At 36.9% G+C, this 23,368-nt stretch overlaps 1 protein-coding gene, 1 long non-coding RNA gene and 1 pseudogene across 13 annotated transcripts in view; 2 read left to right on the top strand and 1 right to left on the bottom strand.

Annotated features, from left to right (window-relative positions):
• TMEM144 (transmembrane protein 144) overlaps positions 1–23,368 on the top strand; it is a 77,214-nt gene that overhangs the window by 22,710 nt on the left and 31,136 nt on the right. For 5 of the 12 annotated variants that reach the window (XM_038559101.1, XM_038559102.1, XM_038559103.1 and 2 more), the window contains 7 exons: positions 7,981–8,062; positions 10,392–10,468; positions 12,565–12,683; positions 15,047–15,166; positions 16,299–16,396; positions 18,347–18,400; positions 22,666–23,007. In XM_038559101.1, coding sequence (XP_038415029.1) covers positions 7,981–8,062; positions 10,392–10,468; positions 12,565–12,683; positions 15,047–15,166; positions 16,299–16,396; positions 18,347–18,400; positions 22,666–22,809 — 694 coding nt within the window. In that variant the 3' untranslated portion in view covers positions 22,810–23,007. Of the gene's footprint in view, positions 1–7,980; positions 8,063–10,391; positions 10,469–12,564; positions 12,684–15,046; positions 15,167–16,298; positions 16,397–18,346; positions 18,401–22,665; positions 23,011–23,368 lie in introns of those variants that run through there. The other 7 variants (XR_005370935.1, XR_005370932.1, XR_005370933.1 and 4 more) reach the window with 3 other exon arrangements.
• On the top strand, positions 1,242–4,591 carry LOC119869298 (annotated as a pseudogene).
• On the bottom strand, positions 10,301–23,167 carry LOC106559772. The gene is made up of 3 exons (XR_005370940.1): positions 23,095–23,167; positions 22,659–22,777; positions 10,301–10,669 (listed from the first exon to the last, which is right to left on the bottom strand). It is a non-coding gene; the product is annotated as an uncharacterized LOC106559772 (long non-coding RNA).

Raw genomic sequence — 23,368 nt, forward strand, 5'->3', positions numbered from 1 at the left:
ACAAAGAGATGGAAAAATATTCCATGCTCATGGATTGGCAGAATTAATATTGTGAAAATGTCAATGTTACCCAGGGCAATATACACGTTTAATGCAATCCCTATCAAAATACCATGGACTTTCTTCAGAGAGTTAGAACAAATTATTTTAAGATTTGTGTGGAATCAGAAAAGACCCCAAATAGCCAGGGGAATTTTAAAAAAGAAAACCATATCTGGGGGCATCACAATGCCAGATTTCAGGTTGTACTACAAAGCTGTGGTCATCAAGACAGTGTGGTACTGGCACAAAAACAGACACATAGATCAGTGGAACAGAATAGAGAATCTAGAAGTGGACCCTGAACTTTATGGGCAACTAATATTCGATTAAGGAGGAAAGACAGTCTCTTCAATAAATGGTGCTGGGAAAATTGGACATCCACATGCAGAAGAATGAAACTAGACCTCTCTCTTGCACCATACACAAAGATAAACTCAAAATGGATGAAAGATCTAAATGTGAGACAAGATTCCATCAAAATCCTAGAGAAGAACACAGGCAACACCCTTTTTGAACTCGGCCATAGTAACTTCTTGCAAGATACATCCACGAAGGCAAAAGAAACAGATTTGGCTTTTCGAGGAGAAAGCAGGCCAGCTCTGGGGTCGCAAGCCCCAGCTTTAGTTCTGAAAAGCTCTGAGACCCTAGGAAAATCATTTAGCTGCTTTGAAGCTCACTTTCATTATCTGTGATTTTTAGAAAAATCATAGTACATATCTCATAAATTGGAATCAAATGGCACATTATTTTGCAAACTAAAAAATACGATATAAATAAATATTATGCTGGCTCCCAGATGCCCCTGGAATAGACATTAATTCTCTCCTCTTATTACTCATTTCCTCTTTGCCCCCCAGTTTCCAAACTCCTGTCACCTCATCTGGTCTTATCCCAGTCAGATAACTACTCCCTCACCTATAAAAACACACATTCATTTTTGTACGTGTTTTTGGATGTATCTGTGTCTAGTCGTATGTACTATATGAATAAAGATGAAAATGACTTTAAATCTCTGGCAGTGTTCAATCAATAAAACTCCAACAGGAATTAGGTCACCTTAAATTCAGTCCCTTTCCATTCTAGACTCCATTTATATTCCCTGTCAGTGCTTCGCATAATGGATAGCACTGTCTGGAAAGATTTTAGTACTTTTTTATTCTTCAGGGAAAGAACACTATATTTCTCTTCCTACTTCAACGATGGCTTTTCCCCAGCCACATTTCAGGAACAATCTCTTTGTCATTGAAATGTTGCCTAAGAGAGTGGTTCCAGGCCAATTGGAGAAGAAATAACATAGATTATTCTAAAAAAGCAGATTCCTGACATTTTTGGTTAGAGGCAACTTTATGTATTTTGTACAATTCACATGGCATCCTGGCTTTGAATAGCTCTCTCAAAACCAATTTCTTTTTTTTTTTAATTTTTTTAATGGAGTTCAATTTGCCAACATATAGCATAACACCCAGTGCTCATCCTGCCAAGTGCCCCCCTCAGTGCCCATCACCCAGTCACCCCAAACCCCTGCCCACCTCCCCTTCCACTACCCCCCTATTTCATTTCCCAGAGTTAGGTGTCTCTCATGTCAAAAACAATTTCTTTACGCCCCAAAATTGTAATGTAGCGTGCCTTAGTTGTGACTTAATAGTAATTTAAGGCCAATTTACTCAGTCCATCAGGCATTGTTTTTCTCCATATTTCTTCTTTCTTTAGAAACTGTACATTCTCTAAAATTGCAAACTATGCATGTCCTGCCCACTTCTTCCCGTATGACCTTGGGCAAATCACTTGATTTCTCTAAGCCCTGGTTTCTCCATCTGGAGCTAACGTGGCAGTAATAATTGTGCCAGCCTTATAAAATATTTTGAAGATGAAATGAGAAGAAATATATCAAGGGCTATGTATATTTCTAGGCATACATATGGCTAATGCTCTATAAATTGGATAATTTTTATTATAAGACTCATTATTTTGATTAGTAACTAGTTCATATGCAATCACTGTTTTCCCTTTCAGTCTGTGGTAAACTGTCAGTGCACCTGGGGAATCAGGCAGCTGGATTAGGAGCTTGGTCTGTGGCACAGAAAGGCAGCGATCTCTTCCTGTAGTGCATTCTGGCTCCCGTCTATGTTCTTTACCAAGAGGACCTCCTAGAAACATTCATTTGATCATTTTAACTCCATTAAATCAGTTTGTTCAAAGGGCATTCACTGAATAAGCTTGCGGTTTCATGCCCAGTGTAAAGAAAATTGGAATATGGTTAGATTTGTTGGTCACATCCTTTTGCTTTTCTTTTCAAAATTGACATTATTGATCCTCTCCTCTGTAGAGTCCAGTTTTTAAAGGATAGGTGGGATTGTTTCAAGGCTTACGGTAAGGTAGTATCAGTCAGGTTTCACAACCAAAACCACTCTAGGTGTTGTTGTTTTTTTTGTTTTTTGTTTTTTTAATTTTTTGAAGGTGGGGGACAGAGGGAAAGAGAATCTTAAGCAGGCTCTACGCCTAGCACACAGCCTAACATGAGGTTCGATCTCATGTCCCTGAGATCATGACCTGAGCTGAAATCAAGAGGCACTCAACCGACTGAGCCACCCAGGTTCTCCCACTCTAGGTATTTTAAACAGAAGAGCATTTCACACAGGGAATTGCTTAAAAAACTGCAAGGCCCAATGGAGCAAAAGGAGTAAGGGGGCTCTGCCCAAAGTCCTAGAGTCCACACTCCAACCCGCACAGTTGCCTCTGCCCTGAGTTATCATCGCAGCTGAGCCACCATCAAAACCAAATGGCTTCTCCCAACTTGTAAGTCTGACTGTATGCCTCCCATGGGCAAAACCTAGCTGTTCCACAGTTACTCCAATTCAAAATTTTAGTCACCTTAATTTTTTTTCCTTTCATCCCCCATCTTATATATAATCCTATAAAAAGTTTTTTGTGAATGTTTCACAGGTTTTTCCTCTCTTCTCCCCCAGTTCCCTACTATACATCCACCTGCATATGATTATAAAAATCTCACGTCTGTGGGGGCCTGGGTGGCACAGTTGGTTAAGCATCCGACTCTTGGTTCCGTCTCAGGTCATGATCTCAGAGTCATGAGGTGGAGCCCCATATCAGGCTCCACACTCAGCTCAGAATCTGTTTGGGATTCTCTCTCTCCCTTTGCCCTTCACCCTGCTCTCTCTCTCTCTCTCTCTCTCTCTCAAATAAATAAATAAAATAAAAATATTTTTTTAAAAAAATCCAAGAGGCACTACTGGAGAGGAGCAGCCCCTGCCACCCAGGACTAGGCCCCTTAGGGAGGAGGAGGCAAGAAGATGGCGACAACCCCACAGATGTGAGCTTGTGCCCAAAGCAATGGCACAAGCATCATGTCCTTGATCATTCTCCCAAAGACCAGATTTCACAAGTGCCAAAAATGTTAGCAGATAAGTTTGGAACTGCATCTAACATTAAGTCACCAGTAAACTGCCTTTCTGTCCTGAGAGCTATTACATCTGTAAAACAAAGACTCAAACTTTATAACAAAATGCCTCCAAATGGCCTGGTTGTTTACTGTGGCACAATTGTAAGAAGGAAAGGAAAAGAAAGTCAACATTGACTTTGAACCTTTCAAACCAATTAATACATCATTGTATTTGTGTGACAACAAATCCCATACAGAGGCTCTTACAGCACTACTTTTGGGTGACAGCAAGTTTGACTTCATTGTAATAGATGGTAGTGGTGCACTTTTGGGCACACTCCAAGGAAACACAAGAGAAGTCCTACACAAATTCACTGTGGATCTCCCACAGAAACATGGCAGAGGAGGTCAATCAGCCTTGCGTTTTGCATGTTTAGGAGTGGAAAAGCAAAACAACCATGTTCGGAAAGCAGCAGAGACTGCTGTTCAGCCATTTAATTCTGAGGACAAAGTGAATGTGGCTGGTCTTGTTTTAGCTGGATCAGCTGACTTTAAAAGTGAACTAAGTCCATCTGATATGTTTGATAAGAGGCTGCAATCAAAAGTTTTAAAAATTAGTTGTTATTTCCTATAGTGGTGAAAATGGATTCAACTAAGCTGTTGACTAAAGTCCTCTCCAACACAAAACTCATTCAAAAGAAGAAATCAATAGGATGATACTTTGAGGAAATCAGCCAGGGAAGGGGATGAGAGCTGTTAGAAATTGGAAGCTGTAGAGATTCTAATAGTCTATGAAAATTTGGATCTAATGAGATACATTCTTCATTGCCAAGACACAGAAGAGGAGAAAATTCTCTAACTACAGAATAAGAGATAAGTCTCAATTCCCAGACCAGGAGACAGGACAAGAACATGAGCTGATTGAGAGCATGTCCCTGCTGAAATATTTTGCTAACAACTATAAAAAAAAAAAAAAAAAAAAAAAAAAAACCTGAAGCTAGGTTGGAGATTGTCATAGATAAGTCACAAGAAGAATCCCAGTTTCTGAAAGGATTTGGTGGGATTGGAGGTATCTTGCGATACCGAGTAGATATCCAGGGAATGGAATACCATGGAGGAGATGATTAATTTTTTTACCTTGATGACTACTAGGTAGTCAACATGGGTCCAGCAAAATGTGCCTCACTCTCCAGCATCCAATCCAAGGAGCATACCCGTGGTGGAATCCAAACAGATCCCTGCCTTACAATTGGCACATTTCCAGAACTTTAATTCATGACCATTGGATATTGAAAAGAAAACAGAAACAAAACAAGACCCAGCAGTACACTTTGGTTGTCCTGGTGTCAGTGCAGCAGCCTACAACTAAGTTCCTAAAATGCCACTCTGGACTAATTTTAAAAAGAATCCCAGTTTTTACTTTTACTCCATGGTGAAATTCATTGCTCTTGTATTTTATGAAAAAAAATAATTTTTTAACCTTCATACATAGAATCAAAAATACCTTAACTGCTGTAAAGTTTCAAAAGTTAATAGAAATGAGATCATTTAAAAAAAATCTCACATCTACTTTCCCTAGTTCCATTTTTTCCTATTACTAGTATAACTTCCTTGTATCTGCTACCAACTCAGTTATCACTCTCCTAATTAAGAAATTTGGAAGCCTCCCATTGGATTCAGAATAAATCTGTCTTCTTACTCTGGTATGCCCTCCACAGTCACAGATTCAAGCCTTCTTCCTAGATCGGCCTTCTCCCTGTATTGTCAGTTCATTGACTCAGGATTATTTATCACATCATATCCCAGACACTTCCCCCAGCCCGAAGACCCTTTCCTCAGCTTCCTTCGCCACCCTTAAATGTCAGTAGAGATTTTCCATCCTGTGCTGTTTTCTTGCTTTCTCTTCTTCCTAATTAGAAAGAGTTATCCCTAAACTTCCATTGCATTTTGAATTTCTTCTATTATGGAAGGGCCTCTTTTGTATTATTCATACAATTCCTTTATCCTTGAACTGTGAGATCATGAAGGACAAAGTCTTATTTTCTTTGAATACAATCTCTCCCATCATCACCAACAGACTTTGCCACACAGTGGTTGACACTTAATAGATGCTCAATGAAGGCTTGTTAAATTGTCAGGGTGAACACATACAAGTTTTGCTAATAGATGTAGAGAGTTATAAATCTCGGGAAACTGGAAAGATTGAAAATGTAGAGAAGCACTCCTGGGTATGACATATTGATTTTTTTTTTTAATTTTCCATGCTTTTGACAACATTCACAGACTTTATCATGGATCTTTGTATCTGACACACTGTACCAAGTTCTGTAAGTCTGTAGCCCAAAAGACCTGTGACCTATTTGGTTTTATGTTCGTAAACATAAGATAAATTTCATTACCTTGTCCTAATTTAGTGCTCTGCACCCCTTGTTGACCTAATTGAGCTGACTTACCTGTTTTGTGACAAGCACTAGTCACACAAGCTCAAAACCACTGATTTCTTAGTCTTGATTTTTTTCTTATGCTCAAAACCCCCTCTTCCATCCAATAGGCTCTTTATTTCCTAACATGTTTTGAAATTTTACCATGTTCTAAAAAGTACACTGAGAATTTTATATTCCTTGTTATTTAATTTTCATCACAGTTTTGTAAAGTGGGCACATACCCATTTCTATTTATTTAAATTCAATTAGCCAACATATAGTACATCATTAGTTTCAGATGTAATTTTCAATAATTCATCAGTTTCCATTTCTTTAGATGAAAAAAATTGAGACTCAGAGAGGCCAAGTGATTTGTAGGAGGGGCAGACGGTCATTTGAAGAAACATTCAAAGACTTTCTCATTGGTTCCCTTCAAGTATCTCTAACATACCTTCCTGTATTCTTATTAGGAAAACACACTGGTCTACACAAAGTTGAAGGTTTCCATTGTAACTTTGAAGAAAAAATGCAACTGAGACATCTAATAATAGCTTTGCAAATAAGCATGTATGTAAGCACACATTTAAGTAAGATACACACATTTAATTAGGTTTTATGCACTCATTTTTACTAAGTGTTAAGCACTTTGAGGACCCTGAAGGAGCTCTTATCTTCCACTGAATTAGAAAATCTGTAGAGAAAAAAGTTTACAAGGCTTTGTGGTAAATGGTCTGGATTATGCAATGACTATTCTTAGTGTTGTGGAAATTCAGAGAAGAGGAAGAGTCAGTGAGCATGGAGCTGCGAGTGGGGGTTTCTTGTCACATTCAGCACTTCAGTTCTTCAGTTTGGATAAGAAGAGGGGAGTATGTGCTGTGTTCAGCTAAGAAAGAGAAGCAAGAACAGGTGGTTTCAAAAGATGGGGGTGAAAGGGAGGTTGGAACAGGGACAAGTCAAAGTTGAAAGTCCATGTGGAGAATGATGTGGCATAGGTTATGGGGAACATAATGCAGAGAATAATACAACTCAAAAAGGACAGTTCAATTTGCTGCAGAAGGGAATATGGAACCATTCAAGTTTTTAAAGCAAGTAAGAGACTGGACCAAGGAAGCTAAGAAATTTTAAATTCGTATTCAAGAAATAGCACATCGTTAAGCACTAATCTGCACTTACGTACCTATACTATTTCAGCCTTCTCTGTACTTGCAAAACTTCTTATATTGCTATAACTTTTGAACCATGCAAACATATTTTTAAAAAAGAATGTCAAAAGTATACCAGAGTTGTTAGTTTCCTTAAGTTAATTTAATATTTTAACACATTTTACCTATTTACATGGTTCAAAAGTCAATGGTAAGTGAAGCATCCATTACAAAGATACTGAACATGAACAGACGGTGCATTTTGAGAGAATGATGAAGGGGGAAAGTCATTGGGCTTATGTGTGTGTTTTTATCTCTTAAAATACACTCTGGATATCTTTCCATATCAAGCACACAGGGTGTCCCTCGTTTCTTTTATATATATATATCTGTGTTGCATTCTGTTGTGTGGCCATGAAGATTGCCTCATCTGAGTGTGGGTGTGGTGGTGTTCTAGGGCCCCAGAGTCTCCTCCAGGGGGGTTGTACAACCACCCTCACAACAACCTGATGATAAAGTTTGTCCAACAGAGGGTGTTGTTAAATGTTTAGGGTTTTGTCAGCATAATAGGTGAGAAATAGTGCTACAGGGTAGCACTTTGCTTTTTTTTTTTTTTTTTTTTTTTTGTATTTTTTTTTACCATGTGTTTCATTTGTTTTTTTTACCATGTGATTCCAGAGTTAAGCAAGAATTAAAGAAAAATGCAGCCGTTGACTGAAACAAGAAAATCAAGAGGAAGATCTGATTTGAGGGGAATTCTTGTGAGTTAGGCTTCTAACTCATTGCAGTTAAGGACAACAAGAGATGTCAAAGAGAAAGGCAATCCTAGAGAAATGTCAGGGCCCCTGAGGAGGCAGTGTGGAAGTAATCAATATACCAATGGGCTGGATTTAAGTCATGTTTTCTCATAAAATTCAAGCAGCTTAATATGAATCAGGGTTATGATAAACATCTCCAAAATTTCTTTTCCTTACAGTGCTTTCATATTTTTGTTCATCAAAAGTGAAATACCAAATAACACATGTTCGGTGGACACCACACCATTAATGACAGAGCATGTAAGTACAATATGAGAAACAATATGATTGGAAACATAAAATTAAAATAAAAGGAAAGTGCATAGATTTGAAACACAGATGAGAAGGTAGTTTTGTTTTTGTTTTTTTCATTTGGGGCCATTGAAAACATGTTTGCATATTTATTATAGTTAGATCTACATATCAACCAATCAAGATTGCCACAGGAAAACTTCTCAGCAAACTCAGAGGTCCATTTATGTATAAATGTATCTACAAGCTCTTATTTTGGAATGGCTTAAGATTTCTGGAATGGGAGGACCCTAAGTACTGAAGAGGAATATGAAAGCCCTTTTAGGAAGAGGGAGGAGGGAGGCCATAAGGTAGACCCAGGGAGAGCAGTGGAGAATAGATCAGAGGCAGCCAATGAAAGAATAAATCCAGTCATATGAAAAGGAAGTCATATGAAAGGAAGAGTAGGACTTGATTTTCTTCCTTTTTCTCTTTTGTCACATCCTGTTCCACTCAAAGGTAAAGTCAAGAAATATGTAAAAAAGTTGCTGTTTGACCTTGAAGAACCTAAATTAGTCTGGAGTAGCAAATCTTGATTAAACAGAAACAACCCAAAAAAGAGATCTGACAAAGCATAAGGGCCAGTGGCTACATATACAAAAGTGATTTTGGGGCAAACTCCCATTACCATGAGTCCAGACTCAATCCTTCCTATTTCAAGTATCTCTTCTATCTGCTGTGGGTCCGGGGCTATCTAGCTGCCCTCAGAAACCAGTGTCCTATACCCCTCCAGAGTCTGCCTCCCTGGAAGGTGCTGCCTCTACTCCTTACTTCAAAATTAACCTTTTCTTCTTCCTTCCCTCTTCACCTATCAAAACCATTATCGGGAGTGCCTAGGTGGCTCAGTGGTTGAGCACCTGTCTTTGGCTCAGGTGGTGATTCCAGGGTCCCGGGATCGAGTCCCACATTGGGCTCCCTGCATGGAGGGAGCCCTCTGCCCACGTCTCTGCCTCTCTCTCTCTCTCTCTCTCTCTGTCTCTGTCTCTCTCTTTCTCTCTCTGTCTCTCATGAATAAATAAGTAAAATCTAAAAAAAAAAAAGTCCTCAAATAAGATGATGAAACCTTAAATTGACATGTTAGTTAATAATTAGCTTAAGTATAAGAGAAAAGAGATTTGTTAGCCCATAGATATCTCTAATCCAGAAAATGTTGCAGAGAGAATGGAGGAATTGGGATTGAGAGAATGTGTCCAAAATTCCTCATCTCCCCTAGGAAGTCAGATACCTCCTGACCAACCACCCTTTAAACCAAGGGAGAGAAAAAGAAAACTGCAACTCAGAAAAAGATACATAGTATCTTAGTAGTAGGTTAACTGCCTTAGATTTTTCTAGGCGAGATGGAAGGATATGAGCAAACCAAGTGAAAAGTTACATAATCAGCATGGCTGGGTATTGTGCAACCATACACTATGAGCTCTTCATCATTGAAAGAAAGCAGTATTGCCAAACTTAACACATGACGAAGAATTCAAATCTAGTTTCTTATCTCTTACAAAGGCTTTAGGAATCACATTAAAGAAACTTCAGCTAAAAGGCAAAAATGATTAAAATTCAATATTAGAAATATTTTAAGTGTGCTTGTAATTTTTCCTTAGACTATTAACCTAAAAAAAGAATTTTGACTTTACATGAAACATGACTGGAAATGTTTTATTAACTAATTCAGTTTTTAAAAGTGAATAAAGGGCAGTCCAGGTGGCTCAGAGGTTTAGCGCCGCCTTCAGCCCAGGGTGTGATCCTGGAGACCCGGGATTGAGTCCTGCGTCGGGCTCCCTGCATGGAGCCTGCTTCTCCCTCTGCCTGTGTCTCTGCTTCTCTCTCCCTCTCTGTGTGTCTCTCATGAATAAATTTTTCAAAAAAAAATAATAAATTGCGTTTAAAAAATAATAATAAATTTTTAAAAAGTGAATAAAAAAGTACCTATCAATCGAAAGTATTCCATAGAAGAGTCTGAGTTTTCCTTGGTTCTAATTTTTTATAGATTATTAAAACATGCAGATTAAACACACGCATTGTTAACTTCTGTTACTTGTAAAGGGTGTATCAAAACAGCCATATATTAAACTGAAAAAATTTAGAGAAGCTGCCCACAGCCAAACCATTCTGAATGAAAGAGGAAAAGAATCAGAAACATTTGAGTCTGGAGAGATGCACAGAATCAGAATGCATAGTGTCACATGCTCATATTTTTAAAGTATGTTTGAGAAAGAAGAGAAAAACACTGAAAATCTTCTTGCCACCAGTATGACTATCAATTGAACGCTGTTTTTGTTTTTGTTTGTGCCAATATTTTCAATAGGTGATCAACAGCAGTCAAGATCCCTGTCCTGATTATTCCTGGGTGGATAAACTTTCTAGAGCACAGCAGCGCACAGTGTAAGAAGAGGTTCTATTATTCTCTTTCATATTTAATTAAAGCAAGGATTATCAGAGTGAAGTGCTACTCATCTAAGTTCAAGAAGCAAATGGTATCATAAGCTTTGACTCCCGTAGTGCTGTGGTGGACAGATTTTCTTGTCCCCTGCTGAATTTTCAGTTTGAGAGGTCCTTGATATCAGTGTTTCTTTCAAGAAATTCCTAAGCAAAAAAAAAAAAAAAAAGAATGAAAAAATAAACAGAAAAAGAAATTCCTAAGCCACTGCGGTATTTCTAGCCAATAAATAGCTTACGAAAGCAATCTCGCTTTGCAGTACTTTTGTGCCTAAAGTACAAGAGGTAATATAGGCCGGAGTATATAATGATCAACAGGCTCTCACCAATCACGATCAAATTAGACAACACACTCCTCTAATACTGCACTGCCCAGGACGCTTGTCCTCTGCTGGAAATCCCTACACTCAGGTGTTAGACAATTTTTTAATCCCAAGATATTCATTTTCAAATATAGTAGACATTTTGGGTTCCTGTAATTATACCCCTCACTGTCATAAAGTGGGTCCCTATATCTTAGGGTTTCTTGTGGGATGGCTCAATAGCAGCCCCTATATCTTAGGGTTTACTGTGGGATGTTTTTGGATTAGCAGAGAAATATGAAAGCATGTAAGTGGATAGATAGCTTGAGTTTTACAGTTGATGACTGTTTCGGACTTTATGTGGTGACACACATAAGCGCTTCAAGAATAGAAAGCATTTTCTCTGTTAGTATAGACATGAACCTCACAGTGGGAAAGAGCCTGTGCCTGGCGCATAATAAATGCTTGATAGATCTTTGAATGAAGGAAGGAACGAGCTCATGAACAAGCTTTGGAAGATAAATATGTTACTGTTTTTGCTTCAGAGTAAAACAGATCTCTCAAAACATTTTTTCACAAAGCTTCTCCCTTCTAAAGGAATTTTTGTTGGAAACAAAAAAAAAGGCACTTTTGATTGTCTTATGATTAGCCAGACCTGGTCTTTTAGTCCTGTCTATGCCTGGGACACCTCTTTCAGGACTGTGGAGTCCAGGCTTCCCCATGACACATGGATTTCCAGTGTGGATAGAGCTGATTGCCAGGTTGGCCTGTGAGTTTCTATTAAAATAGACTCTAAGAATTTGTTTTTAAGTTTGGAAAGGAATGTTTTTGTTCGTTTGTTTTTGCCTAACATTCTGTTTTATGCCATTGCCCTTTGTATTAAGTTAAAGGGACTGTTCCAAAATATTAATCATCTCTCAACAAAATTATCAGGAACACTTGCCTCATGCAAATGTGGCCCAAGACTGAGGAGGCGCCATGACTCCAGTGCTTAAGAAGAAGTATTCTGTTTTTATAACAAGAACTGTAATACCCAAATTATTTGATTAAATCAGCATTTCTTGACCATGCCCTCATCAGTGAAGGTATGGGCAAGTGCAGGGACATTCATTTAGTATTTTGTCTATCCTAGCCCTGTGCTGGATAAATTGAGTGTTTACAAAATAAGCCTGGGGATCCCTGGGTGGCTCAGCGGTTTAATGCCCGCCTTTGGCTCAGAGCGTGATCCTGGAGACCTGGGATCAAGTCCATGTCAGACTCCCTGCGTGGAGCCTGCTTCTGCCTGTGTCTCTGCCTCTCTCTCTCTGTGTGTCTCTTATGAATAAATAAATCTTTTTTTAAAAAAAATAAGCCTAGGGCATAGTATCAGTCTACAAATAGTTCATATTTAGACAGCCAAGTTTATTATGCAGACAGTATAATGATAGCATAGTCACGTCGATGCAGTGACAATTTATAATGATAATCCATCAGAACTTCTATGAATCATATACTTCAAACCAGGCAGTGGGGGACAGAAGCTACACTTTAGGTCTTGATGTCTTTCTGACCCTGATGCTCTGACCCTGCAAGGTATTTCTTTGACTTTTGACAGTCACAGAGCTTGAAATAGATGTGTGATTTCTGCATAACTGCTTGTGATTTACACTTTGAAGCATGCTTTAGTTATGATTCCATTTGTGTGTTTGTCAGAAATATTGCTGTGGGCCAAGATTAATAGTAACGTATTTGTTTTTTAAGGGGCTGCAGTCTTGCAGTGATATCTGGAATACTCTATGGGTCTACGTTTGTGCCAATAATTTATATCAAGGACCACAGCAAAAGAAATGATAGTATATACGCAGGGGCAAGCCAATATGGTAAGGGTAAACCATTATTTTACTTTATAAATAAATTCAATACCTGTTTTTCTTAAGAATACAAAGAGAATGTGGTCCTAGTAAATCCTGGTGCATAGATTTGATCTTACTTTTTCACTGTAAGTGGTGAATTAGAAAACCACTGAAGACTAAAAGTAATAAATGACTGTTTGAGTCATCTCACATGATCGGCAAAATACAAATATAATCAAGTTTATTCTAGTCAGGATTTATATCAACTACTTAGATCTTAACACTTGCTTCTTAGCTTTACAGTGAGATTCAGAGATTATTTTCCAGTTAGATAATCTCTGAGAAAATATATATTCTTCTGCTCTTTCAGGTAAACGTCAAAGTATAACTTTCCTAATGGTCAAAATATGGCCTAGTCAGAAGATATTATTTTTAAAACATAGAGAAGTGCATTGAAAGGCTCAACATAATGCTCCCAGATTACCTCAGTTTCTGGATGTAGAGTCTGTCTGGTGTAAACTCAACACCGTGTCCAAGAGCCTTGTACAGGCTCATCAGAAAATGAAAGAGGGTCTACTTCAGGGGTCCTATCATTTTGTTGAAGCATGGCTTCCACCCATGAACCCATAAAAGAATGAGATCATAGGCAATAAAGTTCTGAATTGGATGGTAGAGAAAATTAATGTGATCTGTGTTCAGATAAGGGTGAAATTTGGAAGGCAAAAGTTATGAGGGAGAGACTGATGACAAAACTGGGATTTGAAAGACTTTAATGGAATAGATAGACTGCATTGACACCATTGTTTCTTCCTTCCTTTTTATATTCAGTCCAATTAGCATTCAAACCTTTTACTAACTTCCGTCTTTTTTTAAAGATTTTCCGCAAATGCTTTGTGTGTTTTTATTATTTTCATTTGTAAAGGATAAAAATCAATAAAAATAGAATAACAGAGGACAAATTAAAAGAGAAAGAAAATCAAGAGTTAAAAAATAAAACAAAACCAGGAATGAGTCTAAAAACCATAACATATTTGTACACTTGCTAGAAATGAGCCATAAATTTGGCTCTAAGATTTCTTATAGACACAAGGGAAATCAAATCAGTCCCACAATTCAGTGAACGCAAGATAAAAAGAACTAATCATCCAGGAGCATGGTTGCTCTTGGTCCTGGGCCATAATAAATAATGTCCTCTTTACTTAATAATGTCCTCTTTACATAATACATAGTCATTTTTTAGGGACCTTTCTTATGACAATGTTAATGTCATCTAATAGGAACACACTTCATTCCAATTTATTAAAAAATAGTTCCAGGGAGGTACAATTTTTTATTTCATTTATTCAACAAACACATAAGTATCACATGTACTGTGCTAAACACTATTCTAAGCACGTGACAATAATAATTCACTTGACCCTTATAGTAACCTTATTGGTTAGATACCGTTATTATTCTTGTTTTACAATTAAGAAAATTAAGACAGTGAGAGATTAGGTAATTTGCCCAGGTCACAAAGTTAGCAAGTAGTGGATTGTAGATCTCTCCCAGGTGATCTGTGCTTTTTTTAACTATGTTATGCTGCTCCTTGTGGTAGTCCATAGATATGTTGTTCTTACCTGATCCAGAAAGAGGGTTTAAGATTTTAGAAGAAAAGGCACACTCTTTGACCTTTGAGCTTTTTTCATTAAATATGACCCCTCATCTTTGTCAAAACCTTAGTTGGTAGAAACATTAAATCCAATGTGACCTTCCCAGCCAAGAACCTGTAATAGACCCATTTGTCTGACTAAAATACAATCTGTTTAAACAGTTGGCGTAGTTGGGGTTTCTCGGATTTGGACCACCATCATGTGTCGTCATTAACACTCGCATGTAATAAGGCTTAGAGTAAATAATTAAATAAAACCCTCTTTGGTAGAACTTCCTGATTATCTTTCCATATAGCTGTCATCTGCAACAGACACACTGGTCTCCAGATCAGTCACCATATAAAATTAGTACTCCCCAATATTCTTCACAATGCCCCCCCCACTACAGTCTACCTGGAGATTTGCTACAATTGCCATTTGTAAAATTAAGTCGAAACCTATTCTAAAAAGAAGGTCGTATTCACATAATGTTTATAGTTTCTTATTTACCTTTCCAATCATAAATCCGCGTTTTAGATCTGATTGTAGTGACTAATTTACTCTTAATGTTTCTAAGTTTTAAATATGTTCATTAAAACTCTATGTACAGCATGTAGAAAGCCAGGATGATAAAATATAATTAATGGTTCCTTTACTTTTAAGGTTAATTTTGGTGAGTTTGTTTTATTTTTAGAACTCTAAATATATTTGAAATGAATAAAAGGATACATTTGAGAGTTTTATGATCTGCATTTTCAGATTTAGACTACGTTTTTGCACACTTCAGTGGCATCTTTTTTACAAGCACAGTCTACTTTCTGGCCTACTGTATAGCCATGAAAAATAACTTTAAGCTATATCCTAAAGCAGTCCTGCCAGGTAAGAATATTTACTACAAAAAATATTTTTACTCTATGAAAGTCTTCTCTACTCACTTAGCTTGAGTAATCGTCTTCTGGAAATCAAGCCATCCCTGTGTGTGTGTATCTGTGTATATGTTCATTCCCTAATTGCTTTGGCCCTACTCACCAGTAAATATAAAAGATTTAAAAACCATGAAACTGGGTGTGAAATGACAGTCATTACAGAACCTGAAACTTGAACAGTGAATCTAAGATGATTTCCTGTGCCAAAATACCTTGAGTATTGACCTATACAAAGAATGCTTATTAAAAGTCAGTGTCATGTGACTATTTTTTCTTTAAAAAAATGGTATGAACAAAGAGAACTTTGTAGTCACTTGGGTAAACAAACATTTTCTCTGAAAAATAAGAAATTGTTTTAGATTTTGAAAAGGGCATATGATAAATGCACATACTTTGGACTTAATTCATTCGGCACTGGTGGTAAAAAAAAAAATATGCCTATAATTCCTCATTTACTTAGAAGTTTGCCATAATGCAATTTAGAATATAAGTCCACAAGTAAAAAACTTTTAAGAACAAAATAAAGCATATGTCAGAGATTCATTTTGTTTACCTGATTCATTTAAGTCAAAGTACGCCACTATATGGTGTAGTATACAACTATACCATTATAAAAAATAAAAGATAGGATATTTATTGAACACCCAACTAAAGTATCCTAAAATTTTTATCTGGTATTTTCGTTCAAATTCTAGGAGCTTCCCCCCCACCACTTTAGCTATAAGATCATTCTGAACTTCACATTTTATGTTGAGAGTTGAAAGTAAATGGTGTTTGCAGAGCATGCTCAGATCCAGTATCTTCCTTAGGTCTCTCTCCACTACCCAATCTTTACATCAACTACAACTTTGGGTATTTTATTTAATGTCAATAAAGTGAAAAGATTGATAGTTATACCCACAGCAGTCATGAACCAGAAAAAAAAAATGATTTGGTTTCCAAAATGACCATAAAATCATGTTGGCCAAAAATGTCTATAGGAATGCATTGATACGAGCACTTTCATATTCCCACCATATTGAAGGCAAGGACTTTTCAGGAAAGGAACGTGGCTTTTAAGTGTGTGCTGTTTGCATGTGTTTCAGGATTCCTGTCAGGAGTTCTTTGGGCAATAGCCACCTGCTGTTGGCTCATAGCTAACCACTCTCTCAGTGCTGTGGTCAGTTTTCCAATAGTCACTGCGGTAAGTAGCTGAATGTTTTTCCAAATTTTTGTTTTGCAAATGCAAATCTGATCTTTCTGAAGCATACCTAGTGAATCATTGAGGACTTCAATTTTTTGGAGTTCAATTTTTTAGGAGTACAGTTTGTAGAACAGATTCATGTACACTCTCCAACACCCCCTCACCTCCGTCCCTGATTGCTAAGGGAACACTGATTGCTACCCTCATTCTAGCAGGTTTGTTCATTTTAGATATCCTTGTAGTCTTTGGTAATTTTACCTAATGTCATTTTGGATACATTATAATTTACTGTTTATAACAATACTTATCTCTGTATAACAGTTTATCAGTTAAAAATGCTTTTGTGTATATTTTGACACTTGAATCTCATGATAACCTTGAGAGACAAGAAGTATTTCAGAAAAGGTGCCCCTTTTCTTTTCTTTCTCTTTTTTCTTTTTCTTTCTTTGCAATAACCCATAGACCATGTCCAAACAAATATTTAGGAAATCATCAGCCAAAGAGCCTCAAAGGACAGTGATACCTTTTGGCATTGTCTTCTATCGTGTTCTCCGAAGGGAAAAAAATTTCCGGATTAGAGAGGATAAAATTCTTGAGCAATTGGCCTGATAACATTAATATTACGTCCCCTGTTCTATTGTTTCCTCCCATCCTGCCCAAGTCACTATGGAACTGCCTAAAGGACCCAGATGCTTCTTGTTTGGTTTGGATTTTGAGGCTTAGGACCTTACGTCATTGATAAAAGACAGTTCCTTTGACCTATTTCTCTGACTCTTTTGATGTTGAATTTTCCAGACGCTGATAAACAGGGTAACGTATTTTTATTGCTTCGCTTACATGCCTGGAGTGGAGTCAAACTTTGTTAACCCAATCGTGTAGACAGTTGGAGTAGTGGAGGAGAAGAAAAATGTTGGAATTGTTTATGAGAAACTCTTGCAGAGTTTGTGCAGGGATTGAAAAGGAATCGTAAAAATGCTGATACAATACACTTTCTCCACAAAGACCACAATTAATCCAAATTCCATTTTTTCTTTCTCAGTTTAAAAAAGTTAATAAACTTGAATAGCTTTGTTTCAAACTGCAGAATCATCCTTTCTTCCCACCTCATTTCTTCTCATTTCCCTTTCCTAGATTATTTCATTCCTGTCTGAATAAACCTATTGCTTATTTTCCTCACATGGCTTTTCTGACTTCCCATAATACTGTCTTTAGATCCATTGGAGTGTAACTTTAGACATAGTTCATCACTGTGCAATAGTATCAGTTTAAGAATTTTTTTAAAGTGCATTATTCACTGGATCCGAAAGAACATACTGCAGTTTCTTCAGTTATAAGATGGCTTCATGCCAAAAAGAGTTATAAATTACTCCTACACTTTCAAGGCACCTGGGTTGCTCAATCAGCTCAGCATCTGCCTTCAGCTCAGGTCATGATCCCAGGGTCCTAGGATAGAGCCCCGAATCCAGCTCCCCACTCAGTGGGGACCTGCTTCTCCCTCTCCCTCATCACCTTCTTCTGCTTGTGCTCTCTCTCTCTCAAATAAATAAATAAAATCTTTTTTTTTAATTATTCCTAGACTTTCTCCTGTTAATCCCATTTTTGTGTCCTTAGTTCATTAGAAAACATAAGCCATTTGCTTATTAAAATAGTTTATTATTAGTAAATAAACTAATTAGTAAAATAGATCACATAATAGTATAGCATCATCAATGTAATAAATATGAAAATCATAAAGAAACAAAATATCTTCATTTTTTACCTAATGTTACTTTAGTTTAATGTTAAGGTTGAGATTATGAATAGTTTTCCCTGACAATACGGTTATACTCTTTTTACAGTAAAAAGTTATTCAATTAAAGTATGAGGTCAGCTCCCCAGTTTACTGTATTTATGTAGAGTATAAGTCACAGAAAAATAACCAATTTAATTGAAGTTTTTCTTTTTGTTAAGGGTCCAGGATTTATAGCTGCAATGTGGGGTGTCTTCATGTTTAAGGAAATAAAGGTATGTACAAGAAAGGACAAATTTCGAAAACAGGTGTAGAGCCACGTAAGAAAGGTATTTAATACTGTATTTGTGTTATTTTCTGAAAACTGTATGTGATCCCTAAGCCCAGGGCAGAAAACATATGAATGGATTTGACAAATCAGATGTTCCAAATGTTATCATCCCTAACAAGGAAAGAAAATACTGAAGATATGATCAATATTATGAAACATGTTTCTCTCCACCCCAGCCCCCAGTGGGAAAATGCTTTAGTTGACTTTAGTTTCTTTCCTTTAAGAGGTTTTGGTTACATAATCCAATAAAATATGATGGGGGAGATTTTATTTGATGTAAAATATTATAGATAAACAGGATGAAATACTTTTTATCCTAAAGATTTAAATATCCCTGAGGCAAATGGAATTTGTGAATGGATTTTTCTGTTGGTTCTCATGCCTCCCAAAGGCCCCTATATAAAACCAGCAACTTTATAGGAAATTAATATGGTAGCAGGTGACTAGGACCACTTCTCTTTCAAGTGTAAATGATGGTGATTTAAAACTGCATTTATTAAATAGCTGTAGGATGTGTGTGTGTGTGTCTTCATTAAAAAGTATTTTAGGAGCACCTGACTGGCTCAGTCGGTGGAGCTTAGGACTCTTGACCTCGGGGTTATGAGTTCTAGCCCCACATTGGGTATAGAGATTGCTTAAAAACAAAATATTTCCCAAAAAAATCTTTATTTTAGAATTTTCCCCACTTATTTTTATTTGAGGAATATATGTAAATAGTATTTTGTAATAGGTTTTACTAAAAATATATATAAATCAGAGATATTTTGTCAAGGTATCATAGACATAATATTTTCTGCCTTCATTCATATGCATCTGTAACAACAAATAATCCCTGGTTCTAAAAAAAATCTGATGTTCCTAATCTCTGGGAACCAAAAATCTGATGTTCCTAATCTCTGGGATAATCCTTAAAATTATTATTCAATTTTATATTTAAAATATCATTTCATTTATTCTGAGTGAAATGTTTTGATTCAGAAAGCTTTAATTTGATAAGATTCTCAAATTTTAAAAAATAATGAATTTGTTTAGGAGTAAGATGCCAGGATCTCAATTTTTGTATTTTTTAAAGTACACAAGGCAACTTAAAACATCTATAAACCCATAAATTACTTCCATACACATTTCTCATTTATTTTACTTAGGGTAGCTTTCCACAAAAAATAATTCTGTGTCCAAAACATGCCATAATTTCATTGTAAATATTTCATTCACCTCCCAAAGGATAAATGATCACTATTTAGGAATTGGGTATTTATTATCCAGTATAACATCCTGAAGTCCTAGAAAATCACAAGTGAGCATAGCTTATTTGCAATTTTAGGTAAAAAGAAGCACAAGCGAAGAATGGATTTAATATAAAGGATTTGAAAGTATTTTAGTCACTACTACTGTAATAATGATACGGACTTAGAAATCCACTTCCCTAGTTACAAGAACTTGAGAGAGAGAACCCCCGGCCATTGAGCTTAGTGTTAATTCCTGAGTCCTCTAAAAAAGACACTAAAAGACATGAAAGAAAGCCTTTTTTAATGGTAGACTTTTTAAAAGATAACTCAGACCAAATAGAGAAGAATTTTTTTCTTGATTTTTTATTTATCTATTCATAGAGACACAGAGAGAGAGAGAGAGGAAGAGACACAGGCAGAGGGAGAAGCAGGCTCCATGCAGAGAGCCTGACCTGGGACTCCATCCAGGGTCTCCAGGATTACGCCCTAGGCTGCAGGTGGCGCTAAACCGCTGTGCCACCGGGGCTGCCTGAGAAGAATTTTTTTTAATGAGAAGCCATGACCAAGGAGGGCTTAATTCTGGAGTACAAGGATAGTTCACAATATGAAAATTGATCAGTGTAATATAATATTAAGTAAACAGAGAAAAACTATGTGATAATATATATTCAAAAAATGTGCTGAAACTAAAAAACCAGTTTTTAATTAAGAAAAAAAACCTCTTAGTGTTACAAATAGGAGAAAGCTGTCAAAAAACAAGAGCAAACACATAGCTAAGGTGAAACATAAAGGTTCTAAATTACATCTCAATAAAGCTGAGAAAGGAAGTTCTCTGTAAGTTGAAAATCAAAGATATCTCTGTCACTGTTATTATTCAGTGTTTTCTGGACATCCTAGCCAGTGTGGTAAAATAAAATTAAGAAAGAAGGGGAAATAGTTGTAGAAAAGAAAATGAAAAAAATGTCATTTGCATGTAACATTATCTTCTTTAAAGTGGAGTTTTATCTGAAATTCTGAAAATGAGTCCTAAAGTTTGGCCAAGTACGTATGTAAAAATGAAGAGACTGAGGACCAAGCTAAAAGCAAAGAGTGACTTTTATTGACCTTCTGGGCTTAAAAAAAAAAACAAAAAACACAAACTTACAAATCTGTCTACAAATAAAAGTTAAGTGGCAAAAAAAAAAAAAAAAAAAGTTAAGTGTCCAGTAAGACTTATCATTCAGTGCAGGTACCTAATTGCCTCTTAACAGGTGGTTTAAAGGCGAGTTTTAAATACTTTACATGCCAACTAGTTTAAGAAAGAGCTATCAACTAAACACTGAAACCAAAATCCCAGAAGAATTTTTGAAAATAATTTTTCTTAGAAACAAGATAAAACCCTAGAGGAAAACGAAAACAAAACATGTATCTTTATGACTTTTAGATCCTATCAGTTACATCTTGAAGCATCTTGAAGACACATATTTGAAAGTCTGCAACCTACAGCAGTTAAGAACTTAATCTGAGATCCAAGCATTTTTTGTGTAAAGAGTTTGATGATTTCATCGAGTCTTAATGCCATCAGGGCACCACCAGTTGGAGGCTTTCCATTTCCAATGTTCTTTCATATCTGATATCTATTCGTCTTTGGAAAGTTTGTTTTAGAATTTTACTTTAGCTATTTTAAGCTAGACATACATTATTATTTTTAGAAACACGCCTTAGTCACAATGTCTACAGAAACACCAATGCAGGGAATTACTACCACGACAATTTATAGGGCGGTAGCTACTCCCAGATAAAGAATGAGATGATCTGCTATCTTAATAGCTGCTTCAGAAATCCGAGTTAAAAACTTTTCACTTTGGGGAGAATGTTATCATGAACTTTCTAAGCATTAATATTCACATTTGGCAAAGGGAAACTGTTGCTACTGCCCAAATATCATTGGTCTTTGTCCTTGTGAGACTAGGCAGGTTCTTAACCCCCTCTAAACCTAGGAGGCAGACAGATTCTTAACCTTAAAGGGGAAAAATATTTTACTCTCTGAGGACCCATTATTCTTATCTACATAGACAATAAAGGAGTGGGGTCAGCAAAGTATTCACACAATCGGGTTGTAAAGTGCTGATAACTGAGTACCCATATGATGTTTTTTTCTTATTTAAGTCATTGTATCAATTGTCTAATTCACAAAGGACATTTAGAAATCACCTGATTGTTATTCATTGAGCAACTATTTGAGTGCCTTCTCTCCATCAGGGCTGGTATCTGCAGTCTTTAGAACTGATAATATGTCAGAGAACCTTAAAGCCTTAGCAGGAGTGTGTGTGTGTGTGTGTGTGTGTGTGTGTGTGTGTGTGTGTGTGTGTAAAAGCTGTTCTGTGCTTGGCGAGGCTTTGTGGTGCTGTCTTTCGTCTGTGGAACTTGTGTTAGAGTGACTTCTGGTAGTATTCATACTCACAGTGAATCAGAAATTTCAGTTGGCTCCAACCCAACTTACAAACAACCTCCCTCTCTGGTCATCAAATAGAGATCATTCAATCCATTCTATCCCAATTCTTTATGAAATTGAAGAAAGAAGATATATGCCTTTTGGAATTTTGGCTGTGTGTTAATTGGCATTAATCTTAAGAGCTGATATTAATATTATATGATCTGTCAGGAGATCTCAATGTAGTTTTAGAATTTATATCTCAAGTTAGGGAGATGCTGGCCGGTTAGGCATCCAACTCCGGATTTCTGCTCAGATTATGATCTCAGGGTCGTGAGCTGGAGCCTGGCAGTTGTGCTCCATCTTTTTGAGATTTTCTCTTTCCCTCTGTCCCTCCCCTCCAAAATAAATAAATAAATCTTTTTTTAAAAAGTTATTTCTTTGTTACCCAAAGATGGACTGGCTTCATTGGGAACTGGTTGTCAGTGTTTCCCATCTTTAAGACCAGTACACCTACCCATGGCCGGGCAAGACAAACTTAGTCTCTGTTTCTTCCTCACCATTCAGATCCATCTCTGTCTCTCCATCTGCTCCTCATCATCTGTGCCCAGGAAGACTGTAGTCGCCTCCTTAATCATCTCCTCGCATCCATTCTGGACCCCTCCAATCTGTTCACCATCTGCAAAAAAAAAAAAAGTGTGGGCTTTATGAAATGTGAATCCCATCTTTTCACCACATCCAGCAGCCTGTTTCCTTAAAGTCTTCCCATTCTTCTTCGGAAAAATAAAACCCCACAGTGTCCGTGGCCTATGAGATCCCCGTAAACTCGGGCCATAGCTGGTTTTGCTCCACTTAACTCTCGATGCTGTGGTCACACTGACTTCCTTTCCATCCCTGGCAAGTATCACACTTTTCTATTACAACAGAGCTTTGCACACAAAATTCCTTCTACCTGGAATGCCTACCTGTTTCCCTGCCCAATTAATTGGTACTTACAGTTTGAAGCTTAATTTCTCACCCTCCAAACCAGCCTCACTAAGATTCCTTTGTAACACACCCCAGAAACAATCATGGTCGTTTACTCATTAACACCCCTCTCGCTTTGTAACATTCTTTTCTGTGATTATTAACTTCTGTCTCCCATATTATACATTTATCTGAATAAGCACGCATTTTGCTCACCATTCTAACCCCAGCACATGTTGATGCAAAATGAGTGTCCACATGCATTTACTGAGTGAGTGAATTAGTAAGGTTCTAATGGGTTTTC

This window comes from Canis lupus, chromosome 15 (genome assembly GCF_011100685.1).
Source record: "Canis lupus familiaris isolate Mischka breed German Shepherd chromosome 15, alternate assembly UU_Cfam_GSD_1.0, whole genome shotgun sequence".
In the NCBI taxonomy this organism is placed as follows: domain Eukaryota; kingdom Metazoa; phylum Chordata; class Mammalia; order Carnivora; family Canidae; genus Canis; species Canis lupus.